The sequence below is a fragment of the Pezoporus flaviventris genome, unplaced genomic scaffold (assembly GCF_033815535.1).
Source record: "Pezoporus flaviventris isolate CSIRO_AGI_PZ_B2104156 unplaced genomic scaffold, CSIRO_AGI_Pfla_v1 ptg000001l, whole genome shotgun sequence".
In the NCBI taxonomy this organism is placed as follows: Eukaryota; Metazoa; Chordata; class Aves; order Psittaciformes; family Psittacidae; genus Pezoporus; species Pezoporus flaviventris.
In genome coordinates, this window is record NW_026892549.1 from 47,176,457 (window position 1) to 47,188,349 (window position 11,893).

Below are 11,893 nucleotides of genomic sequence, written 5' to 3' on the forward strand. Positions count from 1 at the left end.
ATCTCACCCAAAGGCAAGTCAGCTTCAAAATGCTTTCAACAGGCTCCTCCTATTTTTAAACATGATTTTCATCATAATCCGATCTTGCTTTGCATATGTACATTCTAGATATTATTCTACAGTATGGATAGATAGCTTTTGCAAAAAAAAAACAAATAGTCCTAACACTGAATAGTGTTCTTTTTCCCACTAGAAGAAGACAACTGATAACTATATGCATTTATTTAAGGAGTTATATTTTTTAAGTTTATTCTTTTAAAATATATCCGTATTGTAAAGAGGTAAACAGCACCTTTCTATTCAAAATTATTAACACATTTCATGTAATGTATGAATGTTATGAATGAACACTGGAATTCAATAAAAACTATAAATCAAAAGATACATCATTTTAAATGGCTTTTTGTTAATCATTTAAAGCAATACTAAATTTTGTATATTTAAAACAAAGAAATAATCAACCATTTTGCATTTAAATCTGATTAAAAAGAAGAAATACTATTTGTCTGACAAGCTAAACTGCCTATCTCATTTTAGAACTAGTAAGTCTCACCTTCTCATAACTAGATTTATAGATTTAAAACCCCAGTAAGCATTCTCCCTGCTTCTTTTCAATTCCTAACTACTCTTCAGTTAAGAACAAACTAGTAGTTTACTAGAACTGCATGACTGATCTGAAATTAAAGAGGTACTCTACAAGCAATGACAGGCCTGTCAAATAGAGTTTACACTTCAAAAAGTGGCTTCAGGCATACAGCAAGTAATTTTCATCAGATATAAAGATTCACTTTCCTTAAAATTTTGGCAGTAAACTACCACAACATGATTTATATTTTATTAATTCAGGCTATTATAATAAGTTGAAAGCCATTTCTAGCTGCTATTTCTAATTTCAATAGAATTTATTTATATAAAAACTAAAACCTAGCGTAACTTTAACTAAAAAGAAATCTCTGTGCTTCTTTTAAATATATAAATTGAGGCACAAAATTTTTAATCTACTATAATTAATGCTGTTATGACTGAGAATAAGATTAGCTATGCCAGTTTAATCACCCCCCTTTTCTAGTGCAGACAAGCATGCAATGTTGCTAAATCTCTGTGGTTCTGTATTAGTGTTTCTCTGCTATATAGCACAGTGTGGTACAGAGATCACAAAGCAAATATTGCATGACTTAGCACCATAACCAGTATTACTAGAATAATTATCCTTGCACTATTATGACTATAGGGGCCCAAGATAATATTGCTGGTCAGTATTGCACTGTGTCATGAAGACAAAACAGACAAAACTGTATCATGCACTGGTACAGCAGCCACAGCCATCTTGACCTGGGAAAGAAGCAAGCAAGCTTAGCAGTAACTTGCACAGTGCTTCACATCTTCAGCACTTCGGAATGACAAAGTGTGCCTTACTGCGTAAGAATCTCCTACATCTGAACAAAGTAAAGTCTACTGACCATCTTCTGTGCATTTCACCACATTCAGATCTGGGATCCTTGCAGGAGCAATAACAACTGGATGGAACACGCCTCTGAATTTCATCTCAGGACCTGCCAGATAGGAATAGACTTAGACAAAAGACATATTCCATAATGCCAACTCCAACTTAGTCAAGAGTGACCTTAAGAATGAAGATGTAAAAAGAACTATATCTGTAGCCCCATGCCCCCCCCCCCCGGCACACTGGAACTATGGTAACAAGAGCCATTCTGGCTGTATACATACCCACACTGGTGTTCCCAACCACAAGAGGTGCTTTGGGATGGGCAACTTTCAGATCCAGTAATTCATCTAAGCTTACAGGAGAAATCCATGTCATTCGCTCGCCATGAAAAAAAAGAGTTCTTTTTGGTTGATTTTCAGCCATTCTCTGATAGGGAAATACGGTAGATTTAAATATTTAAGACATGTAGATAGGTGCAAGGTCTAATAGACACTAGACTTCAAGTTAAATGAGGTTCTTAAACAATTTTTCAAGACCAGGTTGGACAAAGCCTTGGGTGAGATGTTTTAGTGTGAGGTGTCCCTGTCCATGGCAGGGGGGTTGGAACTAGATGATCTTAAGGTCCTTTCCAGCCCTAACCATTCTCTGATTCTATGATTCTATAATGGCAGTTCTACTTAATCCTTCAAAACTGGACAGAAATGGGACTGTTATGCTGAGTCTTTACACAGTGGTGAATTTCAAGACTACATGACTACATGGGGGAAATGACTTCAATTAATTACAATGGGCTAATAAACCAGATTGATAATAAACAGCCCCCAAGCAAAAAAAGTAGGAATAGATCCTCCAATTGCTGAAATTATTACAAAAGTGGTAAAAAATACTTAGGGAGGTGTCTGCACACTTAGCTTGCTTTGAGGTAACCAATGACACTGGAAGCAGCATCCCCTTCTAGATTAAGCATGCATGTGGATGTCTGGCTGTTCTGGCACTGTTCACTGATCATTTGGAAATAGCTTGTGAACTGGTGTTGGTACAAATACATGGTCAAGAACCCCTGTTCCACAGTTAATCAACCTTTCTCCATAAGCTGCCAGCTACTTACAGAGAATTTGACTTTGAATCTATAGATTGATAATAATGCAAAACAAATAGCTTTAGTTTTTTCTAGGGCAAATACCATTGTCAATAATTAAGGATGCCTGACACTTTCCATTTCAGTGCCCTTGTTTCAGCTAGTTATACCTTTGTCATACTTTAATCACTGGGGTTAAACACTCCCCAGTCTGGGTGGCTACCTGAGGTGACACTTCGACAGAAAAGACAAAAAAAACTATTAAAACACAAAATGGGGAAAATGCAGGGTTTTTTTGCCAATGTTAAAATGTATTTCATATTCAGTTTGCTGAGAAGCATTTGTATTTTCAGATGCTGCACTGAATACCCAGTTTAGGTTACTTCTTTGACTTCTCACCTAATACCTAACTCTGCAACTGCATTTTCTGAATATGATTATTTTTTTAATGTGAATATTCAGTAAGATCACTGAGGAAAAAAAAGGATTTATATTAAAATGCTATGACATTTTTTCTGCTGAATTACTGCTAAACAGGACTTCAGAACAAGTTCTGAACTATAGACTACTAAGCAAAAGACAGAGTCAAATAATAGCTTATAAGCAGCAAAAATTACCATTAATTCTGGAGGAAATATAAGCTCCTGGGTGGGATCTAAGGGCTGGAATTCATCTGCTGAAAACAGTCTGGTAGAAACCTTAAAAAGAAAGAAAACAAGCAAAGGCAAAGAAATTACTGTCATCATTAATTCCATAAATATAAAATAAGGCAACCTGAAAACCTAACCATGATGGGCCCACTGAAGTCAGTAGAAAATTAGTCATTCCATTATTATTTGGATTTGGTGCTAAATTGCCATGCACCATTTGGAGCTGCTGAGGTGAAGGAAATGTTTGTAACAGTTTCTCTAAGTTCACTGCTAACACAAATGACAGTGCAGAAGCAAGCAACTGAAAGACGTAAGTACAGAAAATTGAGAACAAAGTCAAATATTAATATGGGTAAGAGGTTTCATATAAAATTACAATCATAACTCTGGATTTTAAGACCAAAATAGTTCCTCAGACTCAAGCCAGTGGTTAGATTCCTAAAAGATTGGTGCTTACATTCAGATCATCACTGACCAGCGATTTCAGACAATTTCACATATGTCCTGATTTCTTGCATGATATGATGATCACTGTAGGTGATCTCATCAGAGCTGAGATTAATGATAGTCCTGAACTTGAAGAACTACTCAGATCTCAGCTCTGGAGGTCCAATCTACCTTATACCAACTACCTGTCACATCATCACCACCTCATACAAATATACATAAAGAATTCTTAATTTTTAGAAATATCTCCAAATATCTTGCAAGGAATAATGTATCTTATTTTACAACTAATATTATGTGAGTAAGGTAGAGTATTAAATGACAGACTGTACTGCATTTACTTTAATTACAAGAAAAAAGCCAAGCATTATTTTATTAAGTTTTATATTTAAATAGGACAGGTAAAATACTTAAAACCCTACCTTCTCTTCCTTGTCAAACAAATCATCTTCCTGATCACAGCAACACTTTCCATTTGCTTTCCTTTGACAACAAACGGATTCCTAAAGTAGGAATATTCCATTAGTGAAACACTGTCCAGAATGTCAATCAGTTAAAGTCTGCTTAAGCCAGTAAAAGTGTCTATTTCAATAAAATTCTAGATGAAGTTTAATAATAAGCTAAATTGGAAGAACTGTGTTTTAAAGAAGTAATATTCAAAACCAAGTTAAAATCATCAGATGTTGAAGTCCTTAATACAAAATAATTCATACTATGTGAAATTCAACTGACCTTGTGAAAGCACACATAGATGGCTTGTATTATTTCTTTTACTCACTGTCCACTCTCTCATCTTTCACTGTAGGTTTCTGAAATGTTGCATTACATGTTAAATTACTAAGAACATTAATGCAAATTCTGCTTTCATTTATGCCAGTCCTGAACCACAGTAAAACACACACAGTTATTTCAGATTCCTCTTCATAACCTAAGCTAGACACCAAGTTCGTGTGTTAAATCAGTTTTCGTAATGTGTTAGGCCACTATAAATCTTACTCAGATCTACATCTCTTAACAGAGAAAAGAGATGATCTTGATGAAAATCTTGATGGTCTGTATACAGACATGCACTAATAGGCACAATCCAGTATTCCTATTATCACTACTTCTTACCTTACAGAAGGTTTTACAGGCATCTAGGATTGGCCTATACCCAGTACAGCGACACAAGTTTCCTGAAAAAATAGGAAATCAGTAAGACACAGTTTTGTTCTAAAGTACACGGCTTTAAAATGTCTTTATATGAGATTTGTGGTTTTGAAGCTTAGCTCTCCAAAAGATAAAAAAGATCAGTGTGACAAGACTTGGACAAGACCTGCAGCCCCTGAGGAAAAAAGCTACTATTTCAAGGTGAGTATGGCATACTTGATAGTTGCACTAGAGGGAATGCCATCTACAGCTTAGTATGCAGGAGGATAAGAAATTGTGTAATATTCTTCACCCACTCAGAATGTTTTTCTCCTTTCCCTTACTTCTAATAGTGAAGGACGTTAGCATGGTACTTCCACCTAAGTTCATCTCACAATAACAGGAAATGCTTTTGGCTCCACTTGGACTCTAGAGCACAACAGATGACAGAAGGCTATTTTACCTGCACTCTGCAATAAATGCTCACTCTTTCCCTTACTGAAAATGGTCAGCATCTCTCTACCTTGACTGCTTTATTCCTACCACAAAGGGCTGTCCTGTAAGATTTATGACACTGTAACTCCAGATGTAACAGGATTTCAGAGATGTTCAGATGCAATTACTTCTCCAATATGACATAATTTTTGCACATCTGATTTAAAGTACTTCAAAAGATATATATGGGGATGTTTCGAACAACTGTCCCTGAAATGATCCACAGATCCATGCTTCATTTTCCTGAAGAATGACAAGGAATACAAGTCCTGTATCCAGGAGGAACTCTGCTTGGGAGCACTATTTGTGTGAAGTGCATACATACATGCATGCACATGTACTGATACAGACATGCACTCACACAAAGTATCTGGAGAAAATAATTTGAGGACATATCTACAAATTAAAAAATGGCAATATTTACCAGCCAGAGCTGCAATCATCTGTTCCGGCATTGGTTCTGGGTAGTTTCTTAGCAATGTGTATATGGACATCACCATTCCGGGGGAGCAGAAACCACACTGGGAGCCATGGCACTTGGCAAGCCTCTCCTAAAATGAAACACCGTAACTATCATTCCTTCCAGCGTATATCACCAGTCTAAGGAACTCCTAAATGACACCATACCAAATATGGTCATAGTAAATCAGATTTTTAAAATAAAACAATTTAAGCAATCTCAAATAAGAATAATTATTTTGGGTGTGATGTCCAAGCATATCTCACCAAGGAAGCTAATTAACCTTCAATGGACTTCTATCGTTTTTGCCTTCATACTAAAACATCAGCTAAAGGGGTACTGTCCAAGATGTGTCATTACCTCAAACAAAGCACAAACCCGATCACCCCAACAGTTCTTAGATACTATTTGATCAGGCAAGATCCACCACGAAGCGTATCTCATCAGCCTTGATCAACCAACCATCAGAAACTTGTGCTGTCATCTGTTACCATTTAGCAGGGAGAATAATCATAATCTGAAACTCCCAAGCCCTAAAAGCACTGCCACTCAAGCCAGCCCATGCAAAGGAAGAAATCAGTTACTCTTACACTCTTACACAGTGATACTGTACTCTCACCTGAACTGGGTGAACCCTGGTTTTTGTACTTCCAACACCTTCCACTGTGGTCACTGCTGCACCATACAAGCAGCAAATGGGAAGCAAACATGCATTTGCCGAGTAATGTCTTTGAAACATAAAGGAGAATAAATACCATTAATATTATTTTATTATCATATTCATTAATATTATTTTGCAATCAATCAAGGCATAGTCTATGCTTACAAAGCAGTCATTATCATCATTTGGAATGAGAATAACCTTTATGGAAGGGATCATTTACTAGCTGTGTCTCTTGTCCCCACTATATAACCCACATCTGTGAGGACAGTTCTGCAGAATTTCTATTTTCTGAATACTTCAGTCTTTTCTAATTGCCCTCTTGTCTCTCCTGCTCACAAGCAACTCGTTAAGCACATTTTGGAGCAGGAAGATGAGGAAAGGAGGGCTGGTGTAGTAAAGGATTACTGCTGCATAATTATAATAAAATTTCTGACTCAAAGGAAATTCTTACGTAAAATAAATATCATTCTGAATAGGAACTATACACTAAAAATGAAAATTCCTCAAAGCTTTTCAGCATCAGCAATATAATGCTTTGGTTTACTATAATTAAAATGTTTCTTGTCAAGTGTCATTCTCACTGCTTCAATTTCAACTCTTAGAATAAATGTAAACCTATTCATTCGCATTGAATTCCAATATAATGCAATTGCCAAAATGAACACCTGGAACATTTTGACTTTTTCCCCACCTAAAAAAATATTCAACTGACAATGACATGTTACTGTTTAACAATTTGACTGGTGTTTTCTCAATTTAGAAGTAATTTATTCCAATTTTTACAACTCTTGAGTATCAAAGTCCTTTTGTGGGTGGGCTGTACGAATGGAGTTAAAGGGCTCGTAAGACTCAAACTTCTGCCTGCCCTATCTTCCCACCAGTCATACGACACTGCTGGTTTTGTCTGGGATAGAATTACCTTTTTTTCACAGTAGCCACGGGGGGCCATGTTTTGGATTTGTGCTAAAAACTGAGTTGATAACACAGGGATGTTTTAGTTACTACTGAGGAGCGCTTACACAGAGTCACAGCCTTTTCTGCTTCTCCCTTTTCTGCGTCTCACCCCACCTCACCAGCAAGTAGGCTGGTGGTGCACAAGGAGTTGGGAGGGGACACAGCTCAGCATATAAAGCTAGGAGAAGGAAGAAGGGGAAGTTCAGAGTGATGGTATCTGTCTTCCCAAGGAACTGCTATGTGCAATGGAGCCCTGATTTCCTGGAAATGGCTGAACACCTGCCTACCAAAGCGAAGTGGTGAATTTAATTCCTTGTTTTTCTTTGCTTGTGCACACAGCTTTTGCTTCACCTATTAAACCGTCTTTATCTGAACTCAGGAGTTTTCTCACTTTCACTGTCCAACTCTCACCCCTCTCCCACCATGGGGGAGTGAGTGGCTGTGTGAGACCTAGTTGCCAGCTGGGGTTAAACCAGGACACAGAGATGCAGGTAGAAGCCACATTCTAGTTGTCAGTGAACAGGGTGTTAAATGTGTACCTCCTGAAAACTCCTCACAGGAGCTACCAGCATACATGAGCAAATTAAGTGCTTGAGAACAATATATTAGCAAATTTGCAACATAGCTGAATCAACAGTATTTTTTTTTTACAGCAGTCTCTTTTGGATTAAAGTGATCCTTTGAATTCTTTCACTGTTAGGTACAGATTCTACAAATTTATTTATACAGTTTCATATCTGGAAATGGTATCTACAGCCACAAAATTGTGTGGTTTTCCAAATTTTCTGTTAAGGATACTGTATCTTCTTTGAAGCTGGCTCATAAGTTGATATCATCACTGTGCAGGCACCACAGCCACCTCCTCCACAGCCATACTTGGTTCCTGTAAGATGGACTGAAAACACTGTCATTAGGGAAAAAAAATAAATAAATCAGATTGCATTCTGGCCTTCATTCTGCACAAAAGCTTGAGGCCATCTTTTTGCTGAACCACTAAGGAACATACAATTGGTTTGGTATGACTGCATATGTATCAGACTCCTTTCTATGTTGGATTGAAATTTTCAGTGAAAGCAAGATTGAATCTAAGGAATGACATGACAAAAATCCTGGTCTCAAGAAAACTGAAAACTTGATTTTAACGTCTGTTGGAAGAGGAGTAAGTTTGGATAGAAAGAGGAAGTGAAAAATAGTTTCCCAATTGAAAATATGAAAGAAATATGTAAAAGGCAAAACAGCTATATTCCTGAAGTTCCAATTGAACACTAAAAGAAATATCCCTTCTTTTGCCAGAGGGCCCATTCATAGTCATGATATTAACCTTGCTTCCCATCTGAAAAATCACACTTATGAGAGAAGTACTCATTTCTATGAATCTGTAACAGTGGCCAACCTGAAGCTGTGAACTGACAAACAGCTAATCTGATGTTCTACAGCCACCAAAAGGAAGATGACTTACTCCCTATTTCTTCTGCCCTTCCTCTTCATACTCCAAAACCCAAGATCTCTTGCACTGAGTCTTTTTCTCACCTGTGTCTTCCATGAACTAACTAATGATGAACTGACTACTTGGCAGCTGAGACCCTAATCCAGCTGGAAGAGAGACTTCTACAGAACTCCTACTCTATCAAGCTGTACATACACCAGCCAAAAGGTTCTTAGGTTTCTTTACGGGGGCAGAGGTACATACGGATCATGCCTGATGACATAATTTTGTTTAGGAAACTAGGCTAAAAATACAGCAGTGCAAGGAAGACTATTTGGCTTAAGAAAGACATATAATTTAATACGGTCATTTTATCTTAAGGGAGTCATAACTTCCTTAACCTGGAAAATCACCTTTTAATTATAATTTCTGAGAATTTTGTTCTGATAAGGCTTTCAAAAGAGTGACGTATTTGAAGTGACTTTCAAATAAGGGAACAGATAAGAAAAGGATACGTCTCCTTCGCAGGTAAGATAACAGCATTTGTTCAGGATCAGCATTTTTCTCTATTACCTGCAATAAGAAATGAAAAACAAGGTTTAACAAAGAAACCAAGGATTTTCAAAATACAGGGCACAGACTATATTCTCACAAAGCCAGAAGAGAATACTTCTCTAGTTCCCTCTCTTAGAACTAGACTAATTGCAAAGACCACGGAACAGTTTGGGCTCCTGGAAATTTCTTCTCAGACAGATAGGCTTTCCAGAAAAGAAGTAACAGGGCACCTTCCAACTACTAAAAATAACTGCTGCTCAGTGAAAGGTCATACTGAGGCCACACTAGAAGTAAAAATGCAGGAGAATTTTGCTACGATAGAGGCAGCATAGCATAAAGAATGTTTTGCAGATTTTTAGAGTGCTCCTGACACTTTAATCTACTGGGATGACCACTAGAGAAGCCTGTAAGACTAACAGCAGGATCCAGTTTTCTTCTAGCTTTATATAAACTTTCACTTGCTGTAACAGACTAGCAATAGAGAGCAACAGAAAAGTCCACATTCTTGACTGATTACAGTATTTCTTATTCCATTGCTTAGAATCAGCTAGTCCATTCCACTTACATTGAATCAACAGCCAGTTTAATTCTTGCAATATTATCTTTGGCCAGTATGCTGGCCAATCCACATTTTGGCACATGAGTCTTGCTGACTTTCTGTTGTGCCTCTGAAACTGTAATACCATCTGATACTTCTCCAATAGCATTGAAGATGAGAAGCCAGGCATTTACATGAAAAACTAGCTTGCTTGCCAGCCAAATTTGATACCCAACTGAAAATTCATTTCTTTCTGATGTGTTGTTTCCCTCAAACGCAGCAGAGCTAGCTAAAACGGGATGTCGTAATCGTATTTGTCCTCTTTTGCTGTTTCTCCCCTTCTAACAGCACTTGCTGTACGCAGAAGAGCATAGTAGCATGTGGGGGTGGATTCACTTCCTACCAGCGAGGAGATGGGAAGGAGTGCTTCTGGAAGCTTGTGTGAGCATTCAGTTAAGTCCGAGAAAACCAAATCCGTGCCCACGCTCTTCGGGGTTACTTCTCGACCAACAGCCGCCCTTTCTCCACACTCTTTCCGGACAACACTTACCTTCCTCCCATTCACATAGAAAATCAGGTCGTCGGCAGCCGCTCCTCGAACAGACATCGCGTCCCCGGACGCAACCAGCCACAGCCGGAGGGGCCAGGGCCGCGGGGGACGGGAGAGGGGCGGCCCGAGCGTCACCGCGCCCACCGCCGGAGGCTGAGCCTCCGTGCCTCAAAACGTGACTCGTCGGTTGCTCCTGACATCGACAGTCAATCACGCAGTTTATGTACTGGATCCCTTTAAAGAGTATTCAAACCTCGCGCTTTCCGAAAGGACGTGTTCGTTCCTCCAGAGCAAAACGGCAACGTGAGCGTTGTTAACGGTTGTGACACTAGCAATTAAATCTCCGAAGGTAATTTTAAATTGTTGTAGAATCCAACATTGTAGTGGTGATGATCACAGTGGGAATTTCGCATATATCTGCACTCACAAAATAATCACAGTAACTTCCAGGTATTACAAGCATTTGTAAGGGCTACTTGTGCAAGCAAGGACTTATAAAATCATAAATATTTTCCTCTTCCTGTTGAATCTAAATACATAGAATTCATTTTCCTACAAATTTTAAAACAACTGAAGTCGTTAGTAGTAGTAAAATAAAATATTAAATGTAAAAAATGGGTAAAAATAAAAAGTGATTGAATGAATATGAGAAAAAGCAACTTTGAAGTGATAAAAAGAAATCCAAATTACCTTATCCTCAGAAAAATAGTCTTAATCCCTGCGGCAGCTGCAGATTAATTTTTATCTCAACTGAGTTGTTTTTACTTCTTTTTCCTGGCAAGAGCTTCTAATGTATCAACTGATCTGGTAAAAAAAGCACATTTGGTAAAGATTCAACAGGCAGCGTCTCATTATTCATGCAGTACCTAAAGTATGCAACCATTTTGCAGAACAATTAAAAGAACTGCGTCCTAGAAAACAAAGTCAATTTTCTCTGTGCATGGAACATCAATTTTAGCAACAAAACAAGGCTGGAGAAACCCAGGGAAGAAGGGCAGTAGTAATAGTAACATGATTTCAGAGTTACTGAAAATAACTTTGCACATCTTCAAGTCATTTTCTTTATCCTTCGGTACTTGGAAAGATATTTATACTAAATGGAACAGAAGAAACTAAGGCATAAAACCCTAGGCCTTACACTTCTACTGCAAATGAGATGCTTTTATTTGCAACACTGTAGCAGCCTAGCTGGTAACACTTGAGGCTGTGTGGAGTAACAAGACCTTCACTAAGGAAAGAATTAGGACCATTTTGAAAAAGATTGGGATTTTTTTTTTTTTTTTCTGAGAAAATGAAGCGTGTGCTTCTATTTCCAGCTTTCAAACCATGGCCAATAGAGAAAAACAAATGCTTTTTAAAAATCACTGTGTTTTGCTCCTGCAGTGCCAGCATAGGGAGCAAAAGTGGTAACAGATACTTCTTTTGCATTTCTAATAACACAGCTGGTGATGCTGATAAACAGTGAAAGCTAGAAGAACATTTCAGTTAAAAAAAAACCAAG

General features: G+C 37.8%; 1 protein-coding gene and 1 long non-coding RNA gene across 4 annotated transcripts in view; one reads left to right on the forward strand and one right to left on the reverse strand.

Annotated features, from left to right (window-relative positions):
* The window catches only part of LOC133270887 (uncharacterized), an 80,088-nt gene extending 72,250 nt beyond the window's left edge, over positions 1-7,838 (forward strand). Inside the window, exon 2 of the long non-coding RNA XR_009743958.1 lies at positions 7,393-7,838. This is a non-coding gene — a long non-coding RNA (uncharacterized LOC133270887). The remainder of the gene's footprint in view (positions 1-7,392) is intronic.
* Positions 1-10,481, reverse strand: part of LOC133270808 (aldehyde oxidase-like) — a 40,351-nt gene extending 29,870 nt beyond the window's left edge. The window contains exons 1-10 of one of the 3 annotated variants that reach the window (XM_061456357.1): positions 10,393-10,481; positions 9,265-9,322; positions 8,122-8,218; positions 6,325-6,433; positions 5,670-5,796; positions 4,736-4,797; positions 4,045-4,125; positions 3,143-3,223; positions 1,729-1,873; positions 1,461-1,553 (exon numbers count right to left, since the gene is read on the reverse strand). In XM_061456357.1, coding sequence (XP_061312341.1) covers positions 1,461-1,553; positions 1,729-1,873; positions 3,143-3,223; positions 4,045-4,125; positions 4,736-4,797; positions 5,670-5,796; positions 6,325-6,433; positions 8,122-8,218; positions 9,265-9,322; positions 10,393-10,449 — 910 coding nt within the window. In that variant the 5' untranslated portion in view covers positions 10,450-10,481. Of the gene's footprint in view, positions 1-1,460; positions 1,554-1,728; positions 1,874-3,142; positions 3,224-4,044; positions 4,126-4,735; positions 4,798-5,669; positions 5,797-6,324; positions 6,434-8,121; positions 8,228-8,853; positions 8,882-9,264; positions 9,323-10,392 lie in introns of those variants that run through there. The other 2 variants (XM_061456350.1, XM_061456364.1) reach the window with 2 other exon arrangements.
* Between the last annotated feature and the right edge of the window lie 1,412 nt (positions 10,482-11,893).